Raw genomic sequence first — 25,678 nt, 5'->3', positions numbered from 1 at the left:
GAAAAAGCATCGGTGGACTGGAATGAGCGCCCTCACCTTACACGGCGGATCGGCATGCATAATATTACGACTCAAGAATAATAAATGCTTGTTTACAAAACTATACCAACAACTTTCTGGCTAAAGTTGAACTTTTCCTGCTCTTGATTTTCAAAGTTCCAACCATGTAATCGTTTTTAAATAAGTTATTGTTACACTCTTTAACATTATTCAGATTTTTTTGTTCAACCTTTATTTGTTCCACTCGAAACTGAACTTCAAGATAAGCATTCATATCTGCAGTTTGAAAAATCTAAATTGATTAAACTTTCAAACAAATCAAGTGTATTCTGAATTTAGCCACTAGGTGTCACAATAATCCTCTGAACTAACTTCCCCCGATACTTCTGACTAACTTAGTGGTGAATGGAAGACAAGGCACTTTTTGGAGAAAAAAATATCATTCTCTATTAAATTTTATTTGTACATAAATTGTGCAACAGGAGTATCTCCATCTGAAAACACATGAAAAATCATCTCTGAAAGGCCACCAAATCATCTGCTTCAACACCACCTTTGTTGCATACACTCAGAATTGCCTTGCTGTGTTCTCACTAATCATTGTACAGTACTTTACATTGTGCCCAACGGAGTCCAGTTGCAGCAAAGATTCAGCTATTAAAATTGACTATTATAGTGCTTGTGCCACCTGTTCAAAATCTGAATCAGTGCAAATAGAGATTGCAAAAATGTCTGGCTGTAAAAAAAAAAGAAGCACCAAGAAAACTGTATTTTAAGCTTAAGGCATGGTCAGTTTACAGTATTATTGTTGAGCATATCTGTTTAAAGCAATTAGGAGAACTCCAAAAAGAAAATATTAAATGGAGTTATCCTTTGTGTTATATTAGGAACCTTTTCCCTTTGATGATGTAGAGTTACTCAATAAGAACAAGCTTAATCAATGACAGAACAGCAGTAAAAGTAAACGTATCTTTAGTGTCTGCGAGGGAACAGCAGTGAACAAGGAATGTATCCTAATAAACATACATGAGCATTTATATAGACCAGCATTGGTATTATGTTGTTTCGGGAAACCAAATATTATGTGGACATGTGTGCACCTTCCACAGATCAAGCTTCCAATCCAAATGAAGAGACCCAAATACAAATGTAGACTTCACCAGTATCTGAGTGTGCTTACCTCTAATCCATTATTGTATTGACTTTTGATGTGCATTTGAATAACTTGTGAGAATAATGTTAGCACATTTTGCCTTCTCCAGTATTCTTTGATGAGGATGTCAAGATGCAATGGATAACATCAATTAACACTTTTCAATATGAAATATTTGCCAAAATTCTGTGTACATGAAAATTATCTTATTTGCTCATGCACATTTCAAATAGGCAGGCACTGTGACATTGTTGGGAAATCTTGAATCATGTACTAGCTCAAGTGTTACAATCATGACATTGTAATTTGATATTAGCTTCTAATTTCTTGGTTGTTGATTATGAACTCTCGACATATGTTTTAAGACAGCAGCAGGTTCAAAGACTCTGCCAGAAGGGCACACAAAGCCTACAGGTGTGCTTTATATAGTTATGAATGCATTAATCACACTCAGAGCATCAAGGAGTGGTCAGTTTTCTTCTATGAGGGTCAAGTCCAGTTCTGTGCAGTCTCTTTCAAAAAACATATTTTGCCCTTCATCTATTGAAGTCCTTTTTCGTTCATCTTCTTCCTCTTCTTCACTTTCACTCAGTGGCCCAATGCTGGCTCGTCCCAGGAACTCTGCAGAGGAGAAGGATGAGCGCTGCTCTGCATGGGAAGACACTGGAACTATGCAGCCACCAGTACCACAAACTGGGTTCTTGTGATTACCAATCTAAAAACAGGAGAAATAAGTTTCATAATTATCAAGTCACAATTCATCAGACTCAAGCACTTTCTTAGTCTATAATGTTATTATATTTTTAACTGTTATCCAATTGTTCTTTGGTGAATTGACAATTGTTTAAACCTTGTACTAGGAGATCTAGGAGGGCCAGCAAGTCAATATACTGTTCTTTTTTGTAGCTAACCTACTTTATATGTATAGGGTGGTTCACCTTGGGGATGGGATGTAATATAGAAATAGAAAAATAAATGTCCACATTGTCAAAGGAAGTCTGCATTTAAAGATTTAAAGCATGGGTTAAAGTCAGGCTGGAACTGTGTTCAGTCGGTGTGGTGGTGATAGGTCCCCTTTAAGTTGTGATCATGAAAAATGCACTTTTTGATGTCTTTTATACATAAATATGTGTCCCCGGTGCGTCAGGGAACTCACGCAGCGTCAGAAAAATAAAAATCCTCTCTTTTCCTCCGTACCCAAATCTCTAAAAACGGGGGTACAATGGAGCTGATCCAGATTTGGGTCCGATATGACGTAATATCGGAAATGTTGACCCACGGCACTATCAGAAACAATGCCCGACTGTTTTGGACGTAATATGGTCGGTGTTTACATTAGCATCGCCAACCCTCAGAGCTAACCTGTACTGGAGAGCATGTGTGTGAAGAAGCTGGATATTAAAAAACGGAACTCACCTTGTGGTATAACCGGCAAGAGAGAAAGCCTTTGAGCTCCATACTGTTTCCAAAATAATCCTTGATAATCCATGATATGGCATTTCATCACTGCAGTATTTAGTTTAGACAGTAGCTGCCGGGTCCCGCATGAGATCAGCCCCCTCCTTTTTTATATATCTGAGACCTATGCTATTGCCTAAAAATAGCATGATCGGTGCACTTTAAGACACTCGTGAAGTTCATTTTCTCACAGATTCGGTCAAATTGCCTGCACCAAAAAACCCATCCCAACTGCAATGATGAGATCAAGAAAGATTTATGAAAACAGATCTGGAGGCCCAACATAGGCACAAGGGAACCAATGCCCCATGATACTGTATCTTCCCTACTCCATTCACTAAGTCTATCAATATGAGAATATTAACCAAACGACCTACCTTGACAGCCCATTAGAATCTTTGCTCACCTGTGTCATCTTGCTGAAGTCAAGGCCTGGCCTGGGGCAGGGCAGAACATCTGGGTCATGGCGCCTCTTCAAGCGAGGTTTCCGCATGTCGCAGGGCTGTGAGTGGCATCGTGGCAGAGCTGGGTGTAGGTCGCGCCTAGAGGAGGAGGGTGTGCTGCAGGCTGAAGTGGGAGATGGAGAGAGGGCTGGGTGTTCTATGCCAGAACAGCCATATGTCAGAGCAGAAGCAGGAAAGGGCTGGGGGGGCAGGAGCACCACCGAGGCATCCAGAATGTGCACAGGGGAGAGAGAGAAGCGGCGCTGCAGCACTGAGTGAGAAACCAGAGGGGCCGGTGAGGAGGAGCAGGAGGAAGGAGTAACAAAGGAGGCAGAACAGGCTCCTTTCAGTTTGTCACAGGGGTCCCATGAGAAGCTCCATGGTAGTGGGGAGTCAGAGGACAGTGATAAGCTAAAGAAGGTAGGGCTAGAAGATGAGTGTAGGGAGGAAGAGGGGAAAGAAGGACTGGGACCACAAAGTGGCAAAGAGCTGGCTCCAGAGCTTGAACTATTTGCTCCTCCGCATTGGCAGCCACGATTGACTGGGGTCCAAACCTTGGATGCTCTAGGATGCCAGGTGGAACGACACCGCGACAGGTCCTCTGGAACAGACAGGGACCGGCAGTGGCGTTTTGGAGGTGGTGGTGGGGGTGGTGGTGAGCTTTGGAAAGCTTTGTCTGTAAAAGAAACCTCTGGTCTCTGGAGAAGTTCTCCGGAGTCTAGTCCACAGGAATCATCCAGAGAGTTGGCTTTGGAGGATAGTTGTGTAGCAGAGCCGATTTCTGAAAATGTCAAAATATAGCCATGAGGCAATTTTCCTCATCAACAGGTTCATAATATTGCACTTAATTCAATGAACTTGCCTTGGGAGGATCTACAAGCACTCCAGGAGACAGTGGGACTGGAGCCCACTGCAGGTAGTGACTGAAACAGAAATATAACTTAAATACTAAAACTCAAAAGTGCATTAATGAAAAAAGGTACTTTTTGTATCAAACTTACCACATTCACATTGAATGAGAAAGCCTTGTAATAAGGCTCTTCCAAACTCTGCTTACGGAGCTGCTCTGTGATAAGCGTTACCATATTTGTAGCTACAATCCAGGGATAGACATGGAGATTATAAGGAGATTGACTGAGGGCAGTGGAAATCGTATGCGTCAGGATGCTGGCGTGGTTTGTGGTGTCCCCTCCACACCTCAACCAGCCAGACTGACCAGCTTTCTCACTGTGCCACCGTCATTTTAATGCCACCTAGAGGGACAAATGAGAAGGGATCCTTATAAAATGATGTCAATGATTAACTGAAACTGGTCAAACACATTGCAAAGACAGCACTTTGTTGAACAGTAGCATATCAATTGCATGACAGATTAATCATGCCTCAGAAGAGTGCAAAATCTGCTAATGTGGACTTTCCCCCAACATGTTATAACTGTGCTAGTACAGAATATACCAGATGTAGAAAACCAGAACACCTGAAACAATGTGTTCAAAGTAATGACCAGATATTTCTTTACAAGATCCAGCCTGGGATATACATGCTGCCTAAATCACACGAGTCAGAAGTTTAACTGTGGGTTTTCTCTGGAAGTGTTTCCTTGTACGATGTGAGGGTCAAAGGACAGAGGGTTTCGTATTGTCATACTGATATTCTGTACAAACTGTGAAGACCACTGAGACAAATGTAACATTTGTGATATTGGGCTATATAAATAAACATTGATTGATTTATGTTCAAAGGCAGAGAGAACACTCGTGGACATGAGGAGACCCAGGACAAAGAAACACTTCACATTCCCTTAGGCAGAGTGAATATGGTTGGCTATGATAGGGACTACAGACATAGACTAGGATGCCCAAAGTTAAAACCAGTGGGGAAATACAATGGCATTCAAAGTCAGTTGGGTTTAATAAAACACAAATAACAATTATTGTGAAGTAGGAGGAAAGGGGGATGGAAAGAGGAGAAATAAAAGGGATGGGGTGGGGGAAGTGTGTGAAAAATGAATGGGGATAGGGTTTGAGAGAATGCCATAATATCTTTGCAGGGGGGACAAAAGAACAGTGAACAGGTCTCAATGGCTTATATTACCAAGGCAAAGCAACAGTGTGATGTACCAAGGAGGTAAAGGGCAACAAGATAGCCTGTGTGTCCATTTCAAATCACATAGTCTTTTGACATGTACTTTCCCATCCAAATAGCACATATGTAGCCTTTAGGCTCTAATGGTTACTCAATCTACAAACATCACAGCAGATCTGCGCCAGGCACAAAAATGTACATATCAAAATGAAACTAAAAGAGAAAGCAAAAATCTAAACTTGTATGCGCTGTATTAAAATGTAACATGGCCTTTATGCCTTTGCACTGCTCTTTGAAAGTTCAAAGCACCAATAATGTTGACCAAAGCTAATGCTGACATCCAAACCCGACACATGATGAAACATAATATTTAACAATATCAACTTTAAAAAGATGAGTTGTTAATCTGAAATAAAACGTCAAACTCATTGAAGAGACTTAGTTGCAGCACTTGCTGTTGGCAGTTAGATGTGGCCTCCAGGGCCTTTCTCCTTGTGGCAAACATAGTGCTACTATGCTAACCTAGTTCCACATGCCAGAAGACATGCTACTTCGCCTGCACAGGGCACACAGGCTAAACATCATCATGTAGCAGCTACTACTGTTAAAAAGCACCCTACACACTCATTTTGCTCATACACGGATAAGTCCATTGCTGTCAATCACCCGCTGATTTAAATCTTTAACATCACTTTACAATATTGGTAACACACTTACCGTTGCTCATAAATAATGATATATTATATTCCAAAGACGACGACTAGTTATACACACACCTATCACAACACACTATTAATAAGACTCTAGGTAAGGTTAATTTAGGGGTCTGGGCCTATAGACATGTTCTGTCTTTACTCATTTGCAAACGAACACATAAGTTTAAGACAGTGTTTCGCAGCTTGCCTGTCTACAAATCACAACGATTATGTTAGGCTTTTAATTGGCTATCACTTTGTTCACAACATTAGCTGTAGGACAACTGTTTGTCATTGACAATGTAGGACTTGGATATATTTACTGGCTAAATCTGATAACGACTTATGCTGGTGAGCAGATAGTAAGCTAGCTCAGCAACACGATGCAGCCCGTGCAACACTATAAGTGTTAGCTGTTAGCTAGCTGATAACAAACGTTACTAGTGTTAGTGCATTCGGTCTGCGACAAGCTCATCGCTTATCATTATACACGAATCTAGCGATGATTCGTTTGAATATACCATAACAAGGGGTGATTATACATCAAGCGGTTGTGTCGATGGTGTACAAGTAAATACGTTCTAGCATTAGCTTGGTTACGCAGTCTGTTTTCAGCTAGCATGCTACAGCTGTCCTGATGTATTACCTGCGTTCAGTGGTTCCTTAGCAACCGAAGCTGCACACAGTGCACCGGATAGAGAGACGTTTAGCAGAGTATTTATAGCGGCTGGACCGTACCAATGCAGAGGTATTTTTAATACACTGATTTGAAAGACATCCTTCTAGGAAACTCAGCAATTGTCATATAACGCTTACTTTTTCAAAATGATAGTTTTGTCAGGTGTTCAAAACCGTAACTACATTTTTAGCAACACATTGCATTTAATGTGTGAGTCCCTTTCCGGTTGAGAGACCCACACAGTTGGGCCCCTCTAAATAAAGTGACAGCTTAAAAAACTGACCAAACAATGTTTTAGCGAGAAAATAAATGTTTGTTTCTGATAAATATATATTTATACACAACCAACATATGTAATAAAGCCTACACATCATTTCGACACATACACGTTGGAATGCTTAGTGTGGTAAATACAATTCTACTATGGACGCATGCGTGGTAAGGACTTCTGATAAAAAAATCCATAACTACGACACTGCTCTAGTTAACGGCTAATGCAAAGCTGTATGTCCATTGCCTGATGAGTCTTTGACTCACAGAGTGAACCTACAGAGAATATGGCACTAGAAAAACTCAGGAAAGAGGAAACTCTCGTTCTGCGGAAGAAGTTAATCGGGTAGGTCAAAGTCAAACTGTTGTTCTTTCTGGCTGACATATGCCAGCAAATCAGGGTGTGCTGCTAAGCATTGCGTGCAAGAAAGTTACTGACACGTCCTTTTTTCTTCGATTACAGGCAGTCATGCAGACTATTCTATTCAGAAGACCCTGTGAAAATAGTAAAAGCAAGAGGTCAATTTATATTCGATGAAAATGGCAAGCGCTATCTGGACTGCATCAGCAACGTTCAACATGGTAAAACGATTATTATTCAATGCATAGTCCATTAATTGCCTTCACAAAACACAGCACACGACACTCTTGTGTGTCTACTTAAAGCATTAGTCAAATACACTGTGTCCTTTTGTATTGTAGCTTATCTCTTCAACATTGGGTGGAAATATTACTTTCAACTTAAGTTTTTAGTTTCTTTCTTTTACCAAATGTGCTTTACTTTTATTGTTGTTCTTTTATGTTTTGTTGTAAGTAAGAACTGTGTAGTGCTTTTACTACTTAGCACAATAATTCCCTCTGGATTAATAACGTTTTTTTTGTAATATCCTATTGTCTTATTTTAGTGGGCCATTGTCACCCAAGCATTACAAAAGCTGCATCAGCACAAATGGACCTCCTGAACACAAATGCTCGATTCCTGCACGACAACATAGTGATGTATGCCGACCGCCTGGCTGCCACCCTGCCTGAGAAACTGTGTGTGTTCTACTTTGTTAACTCCGGGTAAGTAATAACCTCCAACTCGGACAAATTGGTATTTCTTAAGTAACATATCAGTTATATATCAGTTAGTTAACATATCTGTTCTGCTGACAGTTCAGAGGCCAATGATCTTGCCCTACGCTTAGCACATCAGTACACCCAACATGAGGATGTAATTGTGCTTGACCAGTAAGTTTATTCAGTTCTATCCCACATTCACCCTCTGACTGAACACTTGTTTACCAATTACAAATGAACTCTCTTTTTATACCAGTGCATACCATGGGCATCTAATGTCCCTCATCGATATTAGTCCTTACAAGTTCCGGAAACTGGCAGGACAAAAAGAATGGGTTCATGTGGTGTGTACATTTATGACCATCATTACAAAAAACTGCTGACCAACAGTGGATAGCTTAAACAATGTGTTTAATCCTCCTAGGCACCCTTACCAGACACCTACAGAGGCCTTTACAGAGAGGATCACCCCAACCCCGGCCAAGCATACGCTGATACAGTAAAATACCTAATAGAGGAGGTGCACAGGGATGGCCGTAAGGTACATTTTAACACATTTTCGTGCAGCCTTAATAACACTTTTTGTTATGCAGATAATCATGACCTATGCATGACATTTATATACATGTTCCCAATAGATCTCGGCCTTCTTTGCTGAGTCATTGCCAAGTGTTGGAGGACAAATAATCTTACCCCAAGGATACTCCACTAAAGTTGCAGAGTGAGTGGTGTTCACTCTTTTTTTATTTTCAGTTTTTCTCAGCCACATGTACGATAGAAGTGACACAGTGGATTTCCTACAGATATGTGCGATCAGCTGGTGGAGTGTTTGTGGCAGACGAGGTGCAGACAGGCTTTGGACGTGTGGGAAGTCACTTCTGGGCTTTCCAGCTGCAGGGGCAGGGTTTTTGTCCCGACATAGTGACCATGGGTAAACCAATGGGCAATGGGCATCCCCTGGCATGTGTGGCAACCACTGAAGAGATAGCTGGAGCTTTCACAGCCAACGGAGTGGAGTACTTCAATACGGTGAATATGCACTTAGTCAACACAATAATATACGAATACATTTATCTTAAAGTTTTATTTAGTTTTTTTCCAACTGTATGCTGCCAGGATGCATTTTAATAACTAAAATGATATATAAATATCAAGACATTTTTATTATAATGTTATAAGTCTCTTAACTCTTGGCAGCTATGTTCATCACTGACTACTGCTTGAGGACTGTTGTTTACAAGTCAATCTGTTTTTAAACAAAATAAAAATGGTACTTTAGAAATCGGTTTGAGCTTCCTTTTGTTTAGCATGCATATATCAAGATTCAAATATTTGTTTTGGTTCTAACTTCATGCAGTTCGGAGGGAATCCAGTGTCCTGTGCAATTGGCCTGGCAGTACTTGATGTGATAGAGGAAGAGGACCTAAAAGGAAATGCCACCAGGGTGGGAGCACATCTCAAAGATTTGCTTATAAAGCTACAACCACGACATCAAATAATTGGAGATGTCAGGTAAGGATCTGATGACTACTGCACTCATGTTCTTCAAACTACAAACAAAACATCAATTATTCCTCCAGCCTATATGGTCAATTGTGGGAATCTGGACTCCTTTCATTAAAATTCAAGGAACAATTGAAGGCTGTGAAAAATGACAGCTGTAACTTAATCTGAACATATATCTGTTGAAAGCTTTGAGCTTCCTTGTAAAAAATGATATTTAATGTATCTCTCGTTTATATAAGGTTATTGTCCAGGGACCTAAATGGGACATCACATGGTTTAATGATGAGAAGGGTCACAAATGACGACAATCATGGGTTCCCAAGTGTCAACCCCCCACCTGTCAAATCAATAAAAATAAATATGTATTTATTTTAACAGAGGTGTGGGGCTGTTCGTGGGTCTAGAGCTGGTTACAGACAGAGAGCAGAGGACTCCTGCCACAGAAACAGCAGCGTTGGTGGTGAAGAGGTACAACACTTGAGTGCAATAAAGCAATCAATGTTTATAATGTTAAACAACTTGTTCTTCCTTCTATACAGTCTGGGCTGAGCAGTCATTAATGATGTCCCTTCTCTATTAGGTTAAAAGAGGAGGATAATATCTGTGTCAGTACAGATGGTCCCTGGGAAAGTGTCATTAAGTTCAAACCACCAATGTGTTTCAGTATGGATGATGCAGAACTGACAGTAAAATGTATTGACCGCATCCTCACAGGTTGGTTACACTATCATATTTTGTCTACACTCGTTACTACAGGATTGTTTGCCTATATTTGTTGTTTTCACTAATTTTAAAGAACTCTAAAGACCAAACTTTTATTTAAATGTTGTATAACCTCTTCAATTTGTTTTGTTCTCACAGACATGGAAGCCAGTGACATTTAAACTGCAAAAGGAAGACATCTATGGTTTGTTAAACCTGTAGAAAAACTTTTAATTGCATCAGACATTGTCAGATGGTCACATTCATAACATTCAGAGGTAGAGATGTGAATGTCTATACTTCCAGAACAAGTTCATTCACTTCACTTAGAACATGTTGCCGTTTTCCCTTTTAACACTGAAAAATGTTTACATTTAAGTGTCAAAGCTTAGCAATATGACAAATCAAAGTGGGACAGTCATTTAAATGGTATCTAGAGCCAGGAAAGTGTATTATAGTTCATATTTGTTTCCCTTTTTCTCCCCCCAGATGTTCAGTGCCTTTTTAAGGCATCGGCATCACTTCAGTCAACCGAGATGAAAACTACCAAATTTAAAAGGGATGCCAGCTGAACTGTTAGCCCGTCTGGCAACAATTAACTAATAAAAGGTTTTCACCCCAATCCTGACTAATTTGTTCTATCAACAATTGCGATATTTAAAATATCAGTCCCAGTTAGCAATACTGATCAGCAACATGTTCTCAATACATATGGTTGAGATAAGCACTTACCAGATCACTATCATTAACTTCTGTTCACATTTATAAAATGCTAAAGTACTGCAGTTTTACATAAAGTGGAGTGGGAATTAACCAGCCAGTTTGCTGCAGGTAGTGAAGCTCTCTCCCACATCTTTCCAAAGAGGCATCCGTAGAGATGTTAACATTACCCAAGACAAAACAAGCCATTTAACAGTACAAAACATTTAACATTAACTTTACAAATAATAACAAAAGGATCCATGTGTAATATAAACCAAAAGTTTATTTCTACCAATTTGCCCAATACACTAGAGGAATGAGTATCCAGTGAGAGAGGGAGTACCCTCTTACATTAACAGGCTTGCGTTCAGTTGAATAACACTAGTAAAGCCACTTAAAATTGCAGACATGATGGGGGAAGAATCTCCATAAAAGCCAAAAGAAAAAAGATGCTGGTTGTCTTCGTCTACTAGACCATCTGAAAACATTCACTTGACACTCTTACAATGAACCCTTTGATTAGTTTAAATCCCTTATTTTTGCCTCATCCCACATCTGAAGCCATGCAACTTGCATCCAACATTCAGCATGGGAAAAAATAACTAAAGATCTAGAAACACCAAAAGAAAAAAAAAGAAAGAAAAACAATTTTGTTTTATTTGTGAGCTTTAAAAGCTCTTGCTCCTGCTCATCTGCAAATCCAGTAGACATGTAAAAATACAACCATACAATACATTAGATTCAAAAAGGTACCAAAAGTACAGTAAAAATAACACTTCCATCACTGGAAATGTAAATGGACACAAAACAATATAAAATAAAAAGTGGAAAAGTGACATTTGCTTCCCAGTTCCTCACTTGATCTGTACAAATGGAGCATGAGTCCAAATTTCTGCCAACTCCAAAGGAAAAGCCAGAGCCCATGTTGGTTGTGGTCAGACCATGGATCTCTTTCTTATTTACTTTAGACCTTAAGAGAAAAACACGGTGCTTAACGTTACTGAGAATAAACCAAATATGGCATGCAGTTACACAAAGACAGACAGGTGCATGAATGAGTTTTGACAGGTCAGTGAATGGACAGACACACTTTGGGGGGGAGGGGGCACGACCGCTAGCTATTACACCTAGCACCCTGGTGAAAGGTGACGGTCCTTATTCCTGTTCTCAACCACCACCAACTCAACCCTTAGTGATCAAGTAGTAGAGATGCATCTTAAGATGGCTGACAGGTGGAATGAATCCATCTTTAATGGTAACAGACCCCACAACACAGTCTACCCTAACCCCACCACAATGCTTGAATGGATTTAGAGTAGATGGAGATCTTTGGGGTCAAAAAGGCACCAATGGTTACAGCTATGTTCTCATACTACCACGGATGATGCAAAAATGCATACCTGCACTACGTGTGATCAGTATGGCTTGTAGCTACTCTGGTGGCCTCCACGTCTTGGAGTTTTCCCATAGCTTGTATTGCCCTGGTCTGGAGGACAAGAGAAAAAGGGACTGAGTTCTTCTGTACAACAAGGAGGACCAAGAAAATAAAGTTTCTCTCATTCTTTTTTCGTTCCCGGGGGGCACTTATCGCTTACTGTAATCGTAGCCACCCCCATAGCCGTAATAACCAGTAGAGTAGTCATAGTTGCCGTAGCCGCCATATCCGCCATAGCCTTGCTGTCCATATCCGCCGTAGTTCTGGTTGTATCCCTGGTTCCAGTAGTTGTTGTAACCTTGATTCCAGTTCTGTCCCTGACCTAAAAAGACACAGGTGAGGGCTTTGTCATGACCCAACAAGTTACTTTGCATTTAAAGTATACAAATAGGGTTCTTACCTCCACGGCCCCTGCCGCCGCGTCCTCCTCCTCCTCCTCCTCCTCCACCACCACCACCGTATGCACGAGCACCATACTGCTGCTGCTGGTAGACTTCTTTGGGCTGGGCTATTTTAATTTCACACTGGAACACCACACAAGAGCACATTACATTGCAGTGTGATTTTGCCTTTGATTTTTATACCCCGAAACACCAGACCCCATTTCACATGTGTGCAGAATGTGTGGTATGCCATTACCTTGCTTCCACCGACGTTGTGGTATTTCTTCTCCATAACCTTCTTGACGGGAATCTCATCTTTATATGTGATGAATACGAATCCCCTCCTCTTTTCTGTCTTTGGATCTTGTGGAAGCTCAATGGTTTCAACCTACACAACAGGAAAACAGACTTTGAAGCAGCCAATATCGTAAGCATTCGAGTTCCTAATAAATTGAAATTCCTTTGAATACCGTACCTCTCCGAAGGTCCCAAAGTACTCCTGAATGACTTCCTTAGCCGTGTCAGGGTTAAGGCCTCCAACAAAGATTTTCTTGACTGGATCCTTCTTCATGGCCATGGCCTTCTTGGGGTCGATCACTCGGCCATCTAGCCTGTGCTCCTTCTGTTCAAGAACCTAAAAAACCCAACTCTATATTAAAACAAAGTGTCTCTTTTGTAACCATAAAGTCACTTTCGGGTTTATTGCTTTCTCACTCACCTTTTCTACACTGGCTGCTTCTTTAAAGAGAATGAAGCCGAATCCTCTTGACCGGCCTGTCTGCTGGTCCATCTTTATGGTGCAGTCTGTCACCTCACCAAATTTAGTGAAGTAATCTTTAAGATCCTTCTTGCTCGTTTCCCAGCTGAGACCTCCAACAAACATTTTCCTGAACACAGAGGGGGGCAGAAAGGGACATGTTAAGCATTACAGGCAGCCATGTTACTGCAACTTTATATATGGCAGAGGGGGTGGTGTTGGGCACGAAGGGGGGTATAAATGTACACACTGTTCCAGAACATCTGTTGACCCAATGACATGGGAAAGAAGGCTACAGCTGCTGTAGCTCAGTCAATTTACATCATTAATTCAATTTAGTGAAAATCGTTCGGAAAAAACAAATCAGATGCCACATATCAATAGCTTCATTAGAGCCAATGCATGCTAGATTTGATCCCTGCTGGAGCGCCCATCCCCCCCTCCGCTCTGCATATGGCGCCAACAAAGGCCGGTTGAACAAAGAAACATGACTAAACCATGAAAGCTTATTATAAATGTCGGTTTCACAAAATATTCACGACATACTGTTTTTCAACTCACCCTGCATCCTCCTCGCCTTTGCTGGCGTCGATTTGGCCGCCCTCTGTGCCACCGTTTTGTGAATTCCCGTCGGCGTCGGGCCCTGCGCCCTCTGCCTCCTCTCCGCAGTCATTCACAGCGCTCTCTTCGTTACCTTCCTCGGTGGTTTCCGCTCCGTTAAAATCATCTTCGACTTCGTGTCCGTTTTCCGATGTTTCCATATACTGCTGCTCTATCTCAGACATTTTGCAATACAATACCTAAAGCCAAAAAAAATGCATCAAGTTACACTAAATCACGGTGATTATATAATCCCAAATGCCGTACATGCCTCGCCATTTACATGGTGCCAATGCATGCATTTCCCACCATTTTGGCCGGCACGATCGCGTTTCATACATTCATGAAGACTCGCAATTGTTGCAGAGCGCCAGAAAATGGCAACATAGTAACGATTACTTGCACAACAAAGTAATCCGACAGCATGGACACTAATACAACTAAAGATTAGAAATAGTGTAACCATCTGCTTCGTGCCGATAAAGCAAGCCTGGACTGTACAACTCAAATTCGCAGTTACGTAACGCAAAGGCCGTGCTAGTCGCATAAGAGGCCTACATTTCCCATTAATTACAGATATTTAAACTACATCCACCAGAATAACAATCATAAGACTAAAACAATCAGATTACTTACGTGGCAATATAATGAAAAGAACAACGCTAAATAAGTAGGAAAAGCAGCTTACTGGTAACACAACCGGAGAGCTCTCTTCAAGATGGATTCTCCCACACGACAACTCGTGGTTGGTTTCCTAAAACCGGCAGAAAAAAAAGCAATTTCTGCGGAGAAGCCATCTGATTGGATGAACCCAGCTGTCGTTCAAGGCGCGTACCAATAACATACACGTCCTTTTCTTTTCATAGAAGATGTCCACGCCTTTAACACTCAGGAAGAAACTCCGAGTACATTTTCTGCGTCTGATAAAAGGGAGTTATCGACTTCTCGGCATTTCAAACAATATGCATCGCTGAAACTACTGTTGTATTGAATAAAGTTTCAAAGCGCTATATTCTTAAAATGGTATTGACATGCACTACTTATCATTCAGAATCCGGAAAATGGTAGTCAAATGCAACAGTAGATATATCCAGGGTCGTGAAAATGAATGGGCGGTGTGTGGAAGAAAATATCCAAAATGTAGCTTAGATGTTGTAGAAATAAACATTAATTTAAGATAAAGAACACTAATGAAATACTATATACGCAATAATGCTGTCATCATACCTTTTATTGTGAACATGGACACATATAGGCTAAAGGTGACTTCTTACAGTAACTCCTGTACAAGTTGTGAAACATGACATGGGTTGGGCAAAATAACGGAAAAAAAGACCAAGTTAGCAGTAAACACGAATTTGCTAAGTTTATTCTTTAAGTGACATGTCTTGTCTTCTAATGGAAAATGTACTTTATATATCCTCCACCAATTTATTTTTCTCTTTGTCAGAGACCAAACCTATCAAACAATCAACAGCCCTCTAGTCTAAACAATGAACTATAGAACAGCATACAAAGGCAGCCACCCTCATGGTTATATAATGCAGACCTTATTTCCTGGTCAAATCGCATTTACAGACTGATGTATACATCAAGCCATGTCCCAATTATAAATGTAGCTGTTTTCAATATATATTCTTTGATTGCTGAATAACTAAAATAAGAAAGAATAAAGAATTTCCATAATAAATCTGTTGGCTAACCATCACACATACTATAATGCTGATTATAAAACTAAAGTCATCTACTTTGTTCATACAGTAACACATTTGTTCGACCACCTTATGCTTTTATATGTTCTTTATAAGCAGTAGTACTATTTCAATATTACCATTTGTGTTTGTGAGAAAGTTCCAGAAGATCAGCATGAGATGAAGCTGATGGTTAACGCAGGACAAGAACATATTGTATATGTTGAACGTACGTTTCTACTTGATTAATGTTATCATCTTATCACAAGTCACAAATTCAGTGCCATCATTAACACCAAATCAAATACAACATTTGTATCTCCCTGGCAAAAATGTGGGTGCTTTGTTAAAAAATACACAAAGCAGAGATATTTGATTTATTGAATTATGAGGACTAGTTGTTGATGTTTCTGTCTCATCCTGCTGACTTCAGGTTTCGAATAAAGTGACATGCTTTAAAAAAAAAGAAGGGTTAAGAAAAAAACCACTTTACAGAAGGACAAATAACAAATGATCAGTGCGGATAATACATTTTATTTCCCCGTACTGAACAGATTAGTGTGTTTAAAAATTAACTGTTGGAAATTATGTATGTGCCCCTCTTTCACTCTCATACGGCTTCTTCCACAATAGCTCCATCACATATTTGAGGCTTGTTTGGGTTGTTGTTTATCAGCCAGTCAGCAAGCCAAATCTGTTGAAGACGGAGAATAATGGAGTAAGATGTTTCAGGGCGTTAAACAGCAGCAGACAACACAGTAAAAGCAATACATACGTGACTAATTATTGACTGTATGTCGCCACTGACTATAGAATACTTACACATGGGCTGTGTGGCTTCTGCTTGCAGAGCTCAGTGAGTCCACGTAGCAGAGTTGGGTTTACATGGCTGCTCAGGTATTCTTCTGTGGCTTGTTTTGAAGAAAAAGGCTCAATTACAGCTGAAGAGAGAGAACATGAGGGATACACAATTGTAAGTGTTCAATACTACATTTGTACATCCACAGCACATTCTCTGGTTGTGTGTTACTTACAATTTTGAAACATGAATTTGATCTCTCTTTCAGCTGCATGAAATGACCCGCTGCCATGGAGAGCATTTTTAAGGTCAGAAGAGCCATATATTGCTCGGAGGCTGGAGGGAGAAGACATACAATTAATATGAAGATCTCTGCCAGGGTTGTCAAGACTGCAAACCTGTACCCCTCTTCATTAGGTTAAAAACATGAATCATGCTACCAAGTCATATGACCCACACTCAAGAGGAATAATGTATGAATATGAATGAAATTGTGTCAGCCTTTGTTTCTAAGCAGACATTGGAAGCAGTAGCATGATTTTGGTAAAGATCACAATCCTGGTAAGTGTGTCCATCTCACTTTTCAGTCAGCCGTGATTCAGTCACCATTGTAAAACATGATATAAATAATGTGAAAAAAATCGAAGGAATATAGGCCTACAACAAAACACAAGACAGAATCAAAAGCAATTTCAGACACTGACCACCCTGGATGAGTTTCTCTGGCCTTGGTGCTGTTGACAGGCCCTAAGATGGACCTCCAGTGGGCGATGGCATTGTGCCGGGCGAGAGTCATGGCAATGATCGGACCAGAGCTCATGAAGGCAGTCAAGCTGGGAAAGAAGAGCTTTCCATATTGGTCTGCGTAGAAGTCACTGCATTGCTCTGGACTTAGCTGCATCTTCCTCTTCTGCAATATAATTTAAATATTGGAAACTTCAATGAAATGTGAAATGATTTTGGATTTTTGAGTACAGCATTTATCCTAATAAGGGTTGATAGTCTAATAATTCACTGTTCTATATTGCTATTTAATATTCAAAACAGTGGTGAAAGAGTCTACTTAGTTCCACTTAAGTAAAAGTACAAATACCATGGTTTAAAAACACTGGGAAGTAAATGTCCTGAGTGTTAAACATTGTTAAATAAGTAAAAGATCATAATAATCAGAAATGTGTATTTATTTATCCAAAGTATAGGCTACTCATTATGTAGGATGACTCCTAAGTGTTTGTGTGGTGTATATATTTAAGATCATTTGTGTTTTGGTACATCAATGTGAAGCCAATTTCAGATACTTTGCAAACAACTGGGTGCAGACGCTTATACTATATCATATATTGTTTTGTTATGTTAAACTGTAACTATGCTAAAATAATTAAGTGGTGTAAAAAACAACATTCTTACTGGGGTGTAGTAGAGTAAAAAGTAGCATAAAATTGAGCTAAGTACAAGTGTCAAACGTGGACTTTAGTAGAGTAGGCCTAATAAGTAAACAGACTACTACTTGAGTACTTACAGTTCACCCCGTTAACAAATTGTGACCATGAACTATAGAGCAGGACACTGTTGGAGCTCTCTGGTGGACAAAATATATATTGATCTGGTGTCCTAAAATATCGTTTGCATTATTTTCTGTAATTTCATTTCACATACTGTATCTGATACCAAAAAGTCTAGGCAAATAATAAATATGTTTTGTACATAGTTTACATACGTTCGTATTAGAACTAGTAAGTATACCAATGCATTTTCCGAGACATTACCAACCTGCAGGATAATGAAGCCAGATTTCAGGATAATGTCCTCAATCTCCTCACATTTGCGGACGGCATCTGGTTTTATAAGGGCCAGAGTTCTTTCCACGTAGACTCGAGGATCGTCCATCTTCCCCTGGACGCTACACAAACATCTGTAGCCTCTAGCTAATAAAGTTACGATATTTTACGTGAGGCCCTTCAACTAAACTCTTGAGTTACCGATAATTTGCTTAATATTAGTAACATGAAGTATCATTTAACATTAGGTGTTGTTTGACCAAAGTATTTTTATATTTTTTTAAAAAGTCCAGAAGAACCAAAATCTCACTTGCCTTTCGTTCGTGGTGCATTTGGGTTGCTAGGATACCAACACTAACCTACGGCAAGCCGAGCGGTTTAATCAACTCGTCTAAAACCGAATAGCATAATTTAGTCAATATGAATTGTCCTTATGCATTCAAGTAAATATGTAATACTCCAAGTATTCATGTGGTAAACTATTTTGGTAGGATACATTTACCAAAAAAGCAAATATTAGGTGTCTTACATTACATTTACAACATGGCTTTACGTCAAGCTTGACCGGCGTACCACAACAGGCCTACCATATTCACTGCAAGAAAATGCCATCATTTGCTACGAACGGTATACAAAGTATTGAAATATAGTAAAGAGATTATTTAGGCAAGTATACACCAATACATATTTGAATTTTAAGATCATTTGCAAAGTGCAAGTCAGGAGTTTTGAAAAATAGATTGTGTTCTCTTATTTTTTTATACACTGCATTTATGAAAGTCACAATTCATTAGTTCTAGTTTGACATTTCTTCATGCTACATTCATTATTTAAGTTCATGGGGCTGCTGTTTCCGAAAATATAAAGTTTTACATCCTTAGACTAGAACTAATTTTCAGCACGTGAATGGCCAATTTTAAAATGTCTAGCCGAGATAACACTTCAGATTGTGTATTTGTGTTTAAGCTTAAGCGTTCTGTTGGCAATAAACATCTTATTTTATTAAGCATAATGATTTAAAGACAAGTTTTGAAACCAAGATGGCACACATTCTTTTCAAACAGTCTTTTATTCAAAGTGGCTTCGACAAAAAGTTCTTATCGAGTTCCAATTGTGACCTGCCACACTCTGATCAGGTTGTCGGTGTAACCAGCAAACAGGGTCTGTGAAGAAAAAGGGAAACATTGAATAAAACCAATTGATTCTGAAATACTTTAGAAAACTTTTTTAAATAATGTGTTTTAAGTTCCCTTCATAATTGCAGGGTTGTCTTCATGAGACATCAGAGTAAAAAGTGAATAGTTATAATCACATGGGAGTAAACACAAAAACCTGCTATTAGTGAGAGCCACTAACAGACAAATAGACACGAGTACCAGAAAGGTGCTACAGAGCGAGTGTTGTACCTGTCCATCAGCAGACCATGCCAGGCAAGTACACTGTGGGGGTTCAGCCTTGCTGTTGGTGCTGATCACTTCCTGTCTCAGCTCATCCACAATGATCTTGCCCTCCAGATCCTTGAAAAGAAAAACAGGAAGAGAAATGAGTAACAGCTCAAAAGTAACAACCAATAGAGAAGTTAATGCATCAAATTACACAATGCACACATTTGTCCAGAATAGAGCTCAGAAACAGCCTCTTTATCATCAAATAATACAGTTGGCATTGGAAGTTTCATCACCGCCTGTCACTTTTAATAAGGGACCATATACTGCTACTAAGGATGAAATCTTTTACCCAGATCTTGATACTGGGGCCAGTGGCGGCACACAGCCAGTAACGGTTGGGGCTGAAGCAGAGGGCGTTGATGGTGTCTCCGCTGTCCAGGGTGTAGAGGTGCTTGCCCTCATTCAGGTCCCAGAGCATGGCCTGGCCGTCCTACAAGAAAAGATAATAGATACAACAACCATATTTATAAATGTTGTAGATTACTAGGATATTTAAACAGCTTAAGTTTTGCATATTTATCTTTAGCATGAAGACAATGATCTTTTTACCTGCAGGTAACACTCAGAAACAGCCTCTTTATCATCAATGTTAAACAGATACTTTTGATGTTTTCATCACTGCTGAAACCGGCAGGTGCACTGAATGGTGCTTCAGTTGATTTTAAATTGCTCGAGATATGTGGGAACTCAAGTTGGGGCAGTCTAGAATTGAAAAGTAGATTTCTTACCCTTCCACCGGATGCGCACAGGGAGCCATCAGGAGACACAGTCACTGTGTTCAGGAAGCCAGTGTGGCCGATGTGGTTGGTCTTCAGCTTGCAGTTGGCCAGGTTCCATACCTAGGAGCAAAGGATAGAAAGACTGCATCACAACAATGGCAGTATAAAGATCATCAAAATATTTCCGAGTTTGCTCAACCAAAGCATTCCCATTAGAGGTGGTCAGGTCATTCATGACACTTTTCCCAAAACATTAAGCCAACAAACTACTCTAGGTTTGTTGTTTTTAACCACAGTTGCAAGATAACTTAAGGCAAGTACTTGGCTGTTTATCAACTACTTTCAGCGTTAGTGTTTCTAGTTCCCCTCATATTTGCAGGTATGCAATCATTGGATATCAGAGTTAAATGTGAATGTTTATAATCACTGGGGATGAAACACTAACACACTGTTCTTATGGTGTAGTTCATTGTAAGATCGGAGGTGCAAAGTATCTCTCCACACAACCTAGCTCTGGTTTGAATGCAAGGGTTGTTAAAAAAAGAAAAGAAACATACCTTGACCATCTTGTCCCAGCCGCAGGAGACAATGATGGGGTTGCTGCTGTTGGGGGAGAAGCGCACGCATGACACCCACTCAGAGTGGCCCTCATCCTGCAAATAGAAGAGGCGCATAATATAATGTCAGTCACACACCGGGCTCTTTCAGAAAGAAAGATAGTTGAGAAAATTGTGACTGAGTGAGCAGCACTTTCCCATTAACTTGAGGAAACGAAAGTGCAGTTTGTCTTTTCACATTTGTCCAGATCAGAGCTCAGAAACAGCCTCTTTATCATCAAATAATACAGTTGGCATTGGAAGTTTCATCACCGCCCTTTGAACTGTCACTTTCAATAAAGGGACCATATACTGCTACTAAGGATGACATATTACCCAAATCTTGACACAGTGGCCAGTGGCGACACACAGCCAGTAACAGTTGGGGCAGTTGGTCTTTTCAACTAGTAGGGGCTGCATCGTTTCAACTTCTTATTCAAATTAGAAGTAGGCCCTTCATTTGTAGCCTAATCCACTGAAATCTAGTTTCACTGATAGAAGAAGACTGAGCTGAAAGTTTACCTGGATGGTGTACTTGCAGACTCCAAGAGTGTTCCACAGCTTGATGGTCTTGTCCCGGGAGCCAGACACAATCTGACGGTTATCCGCAGAAAAGGCTACGCTCAACACATCCTTGGTGTGTCCAACAAATTGGCGGGTGGTGTTGCCGCTGAGGAAACATCACAGCAAACATCTTAGAACTAAAAATGTTGTTCCCCTCATATTTGCAGGTATGCAATCATTGGATATCAGAGTTAAATGTGAATGTTTATAATCACTGGGGATGAAACACTGTTCTTATGCTGTCCACACAACTTAGCTTTGGTTTGAATGCATTTGAATAGTAAAAGGAATGAATTGATGGGAACAATAGCTCAAATTAACATTTTGACACAAAGCACTTGTGATTCCTTATGCCAAGCTTCGCCAACATAAGTTAGGAGTTTTAATACATCTCCTTGTCACATGGTTTGGTTACCATGGCTTTGAAAGGGGTAAACTAGCTCTGCTTCCTTAACGGTTATAAACAAAGAATTTCATGCAGAAAGGAACCTGCTTTCCAGTTAAACTTTCACCTGGACACAGTAAGCAGTTGAACACTATCAACCCCCCAAAAACACGTTTCAGTCCCTGCACTCACTTGGTCAGATCCCACAGGCGAAGGCTGCCATCCCAGGCACCGGACAGGGCAAACTGTCCATCTGAGGAGATGACCACATCACTTACAAAGTGAGAGTGGCCCAACAAGGAGCGCTGGGGGATGCCATAGTTGGTTTCATCACGGGTCAGCTTCCACATGATGATGGACTTGTCTGTAAAACAAACAAATGATATACTTTAACCCAGTTTTCATAGTGCAACAGCTGATATTTACATTACCATAAAGTGTTAGCATTGTGCAAATGACTTTACAATGCAAGCTGTCAAACATTTACTCAACAGTTGGCAGACTCTACGAAGGTTAGGAGCCGGTTTTGGAAGATTCACACATTTGAGCATGTATCGACATTTGCGTGTGTTATTACACGTGTCGCAGATGTAAATGTAGGCTGGTTTACAGATGACGCTAGGTGGTGTTAGCTAGTTCGGCTAACCGGCGTATTTCTATGTAGAGACGATATTGTTAAGGTAAAATAAAGCTCCCGAACATTGCGTGCATTAGTGGCTGTTCAAGTATTTTTCATGTGTCACTCACGGTTATTTTTTCCTTTTTCGTACGTTACAGCGGTAAGTCAACTTGCTGGCTAATGCTAACCTAGCCATGTTGGCAAAGCTGGCGGGGGGAGCCTCACCTCGGGACGCCGACAGAATCATGTCGGGATACTGGGGCGTCGTGGCAATCTGGGTGACCCATCCACTGTGCCCCTTAAGGGTACCCCTCACTGTCATCTGCTCGGTCATTTTGGCGAGTTTCGATGGTGCCTTTTACAAGGATGGAATCGGATTTCTCTGAGGTCCAGAAAAACCTAGGTCCTCATCGCATCTGGGCACAGAGGAAAAGGAAGCTCAGACCCGGATCCAAAAACTATGAGGGGTGAGAATCGCGCAAAGGATTCTGGGATATGTGTACTTTTTACTTTTTCCGGTCACAATGACTACAAAAAAAGTAGTGGAAAGCTCCACCTATCTTTCGTTTTAACAACACGGGTTTCTTTTTTTATTTATATTATCGATTACATACCCTAAATCACTTACATACACACCATTTTTGTTATTAATGCATTGTTAGATACCAGCTTTATGTGGCAAAATGTAACCCATTAGGGAAATAATTCCTATTAAAATGCAAAAGCAATTTAATATCCTTTATATAGTTTGATATTCGTCTGCAATATAAATATATAACAATCCCATGAGGGTTAATGACTATACCTTTTCCATCAATTTAATAGTCATAAAACATTGCAGCACAATTTAAAACGTGCTATTATTTAAGATAAAATCTAAAACATGAAATTCAGAGATGCTGTAAACAATTTAAATGGAGGCCTTTGTTCCATTGTTCCCTTCCTCATCAACTGCAAACAATCCTCCTCACATGTTATTTAGTCTTAAGAAACAATGAGCTCATTCAAATGTTACAATGGAAGACAGATGACAATGATTTGTGTAACTGTATTTAGTTTGATACAATTTGTTGACAAAAGTGGACGCTTCATTAGCATAATGGGTAACACACCAATATCTGTCCTCCTTATGGTTTTAAGAAACACATTTAGAGAGGAAACTTTCCACTAGAGATATTATAAATTACCGAAATGCTGTTTGAATTTGATGCTTCCACAGGGTGTCAGTGTTTAACAGCAACCTTAAAATTGGGATTGATCAACGCTTTTAGCAGAATGCATCCGATTAACTTCATAGATACTTTTTCTGCATTATTCTGAATTTAGCATTCGTTATTTCTGAATTCAGTATTAATTTATACTGAACATTTTGATGTAAGATCTTATCATTTAGATATATTATTGTTACGTGCCGTAGTGTTTGTGTGGGTGTGTGTGTGTCTTTCTCTCTCTCCCTCTGACTCCCCAGGTGCAGCCTGATTGTCCCCAGGTGCAGCCTCTCCCCAGGTGCTCCTAATTCCAAATCAGGGCCTCCATATAGGACCGGAGGAAGACTGCAGTGAGCCCTCCTTTTTCCTCCTCTGGCTGCGTGTGTACAAAACGGTGTCTTGCCGATTGATAGGAGATGTGCTAGACATATTGATTATTTAGTATTCCGTGCAAGTTGGCTGGTGAGCCCGTGTTCCTGTCTTGTTCATTAAACGACCTGTTCGTTACTTCAGAGATCGGTTTTCTCTCTTTTTTGTCGCGCTTGGTCTTCCTTGTGTTTTGTTACTCCCCTTGGTACCCCTAGACTTGGAGGGAACGTAACAATCATCATAACATTTAGGACAGACAGATGTTCCCCCACAGGATAATATAAAACATTCAGTCAGTGATGCCTCACATTTCCAATAGCGCTATATGAGGTCAACATTGTAATGCTTTTGGTTTGTGGCCAAATACTTGCAAAACATCTGATACATCAGCCTTACAATAGGTGTACTCTGTGTCTGTATACCGGATTTGAACAAGTGTATATTTAAAAAGGTTGTTAAACTTTAAATTGTTGCTCTCTTTTCTCTGTCAATCATAGTCTGGTAAGAGTCTGAGGAAACGTGCTGCTCCTTAAATGATTCATGAAGTGGATTCATATGATATAGCCTTTCATTATGGTGTGATGGATTATTATTGTAATTTGCATCCTTGTGTTGATATGTTTAAAGGTCCCCTATTATACTGTTTTTCATTACTTTATTATAGGTCTCAGATCTATACAAAACATGTCACTGAAGTGTTTGGCTCGAAATACCAAACAGATCATGCATTGTAGCATCCCATAAACCCCTCTGTTTCAGCCCTGTTTCAAAAGTGTTGATTCTGTGTCTGTTACTTTAGATGAAAAATAAGGAGCCACTCTCAACGCCCCTCTGAGAGATATCTGGTTAAAAAGAACACAATAGGCGCTTTCACACCGGAGTACTTTTTCCCGTACTTTTCCCTTTTAGTTCCTTTTAGTTCCTGGGATTTTGCGTTCACACCAAAAAGAGAACTTAGTTCATGAGAACTTCCCCCCCCTTTTCAGTCCCTGCTAGAGAGCAGGTACTTTCCTGGGAGAAAAAAGTTCCAATTTCTATTGGCTGGGCGAATTGCAAACCACGCCCCGTAAAACTCAGAAAAGTTTTGTGAAGCCGCCATTGTATTTGCTGGCATTAGCATTATTAGCATTAGCATTAGCCCAGCGCGCCAACGGAGAGAGAATAACTTATGGCAACACAAAAAAAAAAACATGGGAGTGGTGGAGTGATGAGGATGTGTCGGCGTTCTGGCGATTTACTCGGAAGGCTTCAGTAGAAGCTGCTGGGAGTCCCAGCAGAAGTAAACCCAAAGCAGAAGAGGCAGAAGTGACGTCAGCGGCTTCATTTGCGTAATCTTCCCTCAGGAACGAGATCTGCTCTTTAGTTCCATGGGGGAACTAAGTATGGCAAAGTACTTGGTGAAAGCGGCTATTGGTGCTCTAGGAGGAGATTTAGGTGATAAAGTGGGGGGTGTTACCTTGGTTGGTTATTGGCTAATGGTTACACAAGCCAAACATTTTTTTATGACATCATAAAGTGGCCAAAATCTGATCAGTTCTTTTTCAGACAGGTTTAAATGGATTAGGACAGAAT

The 25,678-nt window shown here is 40.2% G+C and overlaps 5 protein-coding genes across 11 annotated transcripts; 1 reads left to right on the top strand and 4 right to left on the bottom strand.

The window, feature by feature from the left end:
• Positions 1 to 421: 421 nt before the first annotated feature.
• On the bottom strand, positions 422 to 6,585 carry fam53c (family with sequence similarity 53 member C). 2 transcript variants are annotated; one of them, XM_034231106.1, is made up of 5 exons: positions 6,481 to 6,585; positions 4,056 to 4,307; positions 3,917 to 3,977; positions 3,018 to 3,835; positions 422 to 1,868 (listed from the first exon to the last, which is right to left on the bottom strand). In XM_034231106.1, exons 2-5 carry the CDS (start codon positions 4,137 to 4,139, stop codon positions 1,623 to 1,625), a joined length of 1,209 nt encoding a protein of 402 aa, XP_034086997.1. In that variant the 5' UTR covers positions 4,140 to 4,307; positions 6,481 to 6,585; the 3' UTR covers positions 422 to 1,622. The 2 variants fall into 2 exon arrangements, with proteins under 2 accessions (XP_034086997.1, XP_034086998.1); XM_034231107.1 differs by lacking the exon at positions 6,481 to 6,585 and adding an exon at positions 5,857 to 6,074.
• Positions 6,586 to 6,898: 313 nt separating this feature from the next.
• Positions 6,899 to 10,675, top strand: phykpl (5-phosphohydroxy-L-lysine phospho-lyase). Of its 3 annotated transcripts, XM_034231109.1 has the most exons (13): positions 7,056 to 7,129; positions 7,247 to 7,365; positions 7,689 to 7,848; positions 7,942 to 8,016; positions 8,102 to 8,189; positions 8,270 to 8,386; positions 8,484 to 8,566; positions 8,649 to 8,874; positions 9,203 to 9,357; positions 9,730 to 9,819; positions 9,932 to 10,065; positions 10,213 to 10,258; positions 10,543 to 10,675. In XM_034231109.1, exons 1-12 carry the CDS (start codon positions 7,071 to 7,073, stop codon positions 10,233 to 10,235), a joined length of 1,329 nt encoding a protein of 442 aa, XP_034087000.1. In that variant the 5' UTR covers positions 7,056 to 7,070; the 3' UTR covers positions 10,236 to 10,258; positions 10,543 to 10,675. The 3 variants fall into 3 exon arrangements, 2 of the variants coding, with proteins under 2 accessions (XP_034087001.1, XP_034087000.1); XR_004570483.1 differs by having other exon boundaries at positions 6,899 to 7,129; positions 9,932 to 10,258; XM_034231110.1 differs by having other exon boundaries at positions 6,900 to 7,129; positions 9,932 to 10,675.
• Positions 10,676 to 11,012: 337 nt separating this feature from the next.
• On the bottom strand, positions 11,013 to 14,861 carry hnrnpaba (heterogeneous nuclear ribonucleoprotein A/Ba). 4 transcript variants are annotated; one of them, XM_034231113.1, is made up of 9 exons: positions 14,567 to 14,765; positions 13,892 to 14,130; positions 13,292 to 13,460; positions 13,049 to 13,207; positions 12,830 to 12,961; positions 12,591 to 12,714; positions 12,351 to 12,512; positions 12,156 to 12,241; positions 11,013 to 11,725 (listed from the first exon to the last, which is right to left on the bottom strand). In XM_034231113.1, the coding sequence occupies exons 2-8, from the start codon at positions 14,113 to 14,115 to the stop codon at positions 12,171 to 12,173; spliced, it is 1,041 nt and encodes a 346-aa protein (XP_034087004.1). In that variant the 5' UTR covers positions 14,116 to 14,130; positions 14,567 to 14,765; the 3' UTR covers positions 11,013 to 11,725; positions 12,156 to 12,170. The 4 variants fall into 4 exon arrangements, with proteins under 4 accessions (XP_034087004.1, XP_034087003.1, XP_034087002.1 ...); XM_034231112.1 differs by having other exon boundaries at positions 11,013 to 12,241; positions 14,619 to 14,861; XM_034231111.1 differs by having other exon boundaries at positions 11,013 to 12,241.
• Positions 14,862 to 16,139: 1,278 nt separating this feature from the next.
• nme5 (NME/NM23 family member 5) lies at positions 16,140 to 18,632 on the bottom strand. The gene is made up of 5 exons (XM_034231170.1): positions 18,191 to 18,632; positions 17,125 to 17,330; positions 16,656 to 16,756; positions 16,444 to 16,562; positions 16,140 to 16,315 (listed from the first exon to the last, which is right to left on the bottom strand). The coding sequence occupies exons 1-5, from the start codon at positions 18,305 to 18,307 to the stop codon at positions 16,232 to 16,234; spliced, it is 627 nt and encodes a 208-aa protein (XP_034087061.1). The 5' UTR covers positions 18,308 to 18,632; the 3' UTR covers positions 16,140 to 16,231.
• A 616-nt stretch (positions 18,633 to 19,248) lies between these two features.
• rack1 (receptor for activated C kinase 1) lies at positions 19,249 to 23,036 on the bottom strand. Its single transcript, XM_034231169.1, has 8 exons — positions 22,755 to 23,036; positions 22,103 to 22,274; positions 21,484 to 21,631; positions 20,923 to 21,018; positions 20,375 to 20,485; positions 19,936 to 20,076; positions 19,605 to 19,715; positions 19,249 to 19,361 (listed from the first exon to the last, which is right to left on the bottom strand). The coding sequence occupies exons 1-8, from the start codon at positions 22,861 to 22,863 to the stop codon at positions 19,296 to 19,298; spliced, it is 954 nt and encodes a 317-aa protein (XP_034087060.1). The 5' UTR covers positions 22,864 to 23,036; the 3' UTR covers positions 19,249 to 19,295.
• Between the last annotated feature and the right edge of the window lie 2,642 nt (positions 23,037 to 25,678).

The sequence above is a fragment of the Gymnodraco acuticeps genome, unplaced genomic scaffold (assembly GCF_902827175.1).
Source record: "Gymnodraco acuticeps unplaced genomic scaffold, fGymAcu1.1, whole genome shotgun sequence".
NCBI classification, from domain to species: Eukaryota; Metazoa; Chordata; class Actinopteri; order Perciformes; family Bathydraconidae; genus Gymnodraco; species Gymnodraco acuticeps.
The sequence above is the reverse complement of the archived record's forward strand: the minus strand, read 5'-3'. Positions and strand labels throughout refer to the sequence as shown.

What these genes read in the sequence shown, in the direction of transcription:
- rack1 (XM_034231169.1), bottom strand. Translation starts at nt 22,863, where the DNA reads ATGACCGAGCAGATGACAGTGAGGGGTACCCTTAAGGGGCACAGTGGA. An exon ending in CGCCTGTGGGATCTGACCAA is followed by an intron (nt 21,632 to 22,102) that starts GTGAGTGCAGGG and finishes ATGTTTCCTCAG; the next exon opens with CGGCAACACCACCCGCCAAT. An exon ending in TCTGCAAGTACACCATCCAG is followed by an intron (nt 21,019 to 21,483) that starts GTAAACTTTCAG and finishes TTCTATTTGCAG; the next exon opens with GATGAGGGCCACTCTGAGTG.
- phykpl (XM_034231110.1), top strand. Translation starts at nt 7,071, where the DNA reads ATGGCACTAGAAAAACTCAGGAAAGAGGAAACTCTCGTTCTGCGGAAG. An exon ending in GATGTAATTGTGCTTGACCA is followed by an intron (nt 8,017 to 8,101) that starts GTAAGTTTATTC and finishes TTTTTATACCAG; the next exon opens with TGCATACCATGGGCATCTAA. An exon ending in AAAAAGAATGGGTTCATGTG is followed by an intron (nt 8,190 to 8,269) that starts GTGTGTACATTT and finishes TAATCCTCCTAG; the next exon opens with GCACCCTTACCAGACACCTA.
- hnrnpaba (XM_034231112.1), bottom strand. Translation starts at nt 14,115, where the DNA reads ATGTCTGAGATAGAGCAGCAGTATATGGAAACATCGGAAAACGGACAC. An exon ending in AAGCAGCCAGTGTAGAAAAG is followed by an intron (nt 13,208 to 13,291) that starts GTGAGTGAGAAA and finishes TGGGTTTTTTAG; the next exon opens with GTTCTTGAACAGAAGGAGCA. An exon ending in ACAACGTCGGTGGAAGCAAG is followed by an intron (nt 12,715 to 12,829) that starts GTAATGGCATAC and finishes GTGGTGTTCCAG; the next exon opens with TGTGAAATTAAAATAGCCCA.
- nme5 (XM_034231170.1), bottom strand. Translation starts at nt 18,307, where the DNA reads ATGGACGATCCTCGAGTCTACGTGGAAAGAACTCTGGCCCTTATAAAA. An exon ending in CAAATTCATGTTTCAAAATT is followed by an intron (nt 16,563 to 16,655) that starts GTAAGTAACACA and finishes CTCTCTCTTCAG; the next exon opens with CTGTAATTGAGCCTTTTTCT. An exon ending in AGAAGCCACACAGCCCATGT is followed by an intron (nt 16,316 to 16,443) that starts GTAAGTATTCTA and finishes CGTCTTCAACAG; the next exon opens with ATTTGGCTTGCTGACTGGCT.
- fam53c (XM_034231106.1), bottom strand. Translation starts at nt 4,139, where the DNA reads ATGGTAACGCTTATCACAGAGCAGCTCCGTAAGCAGAGTTTGGAAGAG. An exon ending in TGCTTGTAGATCCTCCCAAG is followed by an intron (nt 3,836 to 3,916) that starts GCAAGTTCATTG and finishes TGACATTTTCAG; the next exon opens with AAATCGGCTCTGCTACACAA. An exon ending in ACTTCAGCAAGATGACACAG is followed by an intron (nt 1,869 to 3,017) that starts GTGAGCAAAGAT and finishes TCCTGTTTTTAG; the next exon opens with ATTGGTAATCACAAGAACCC.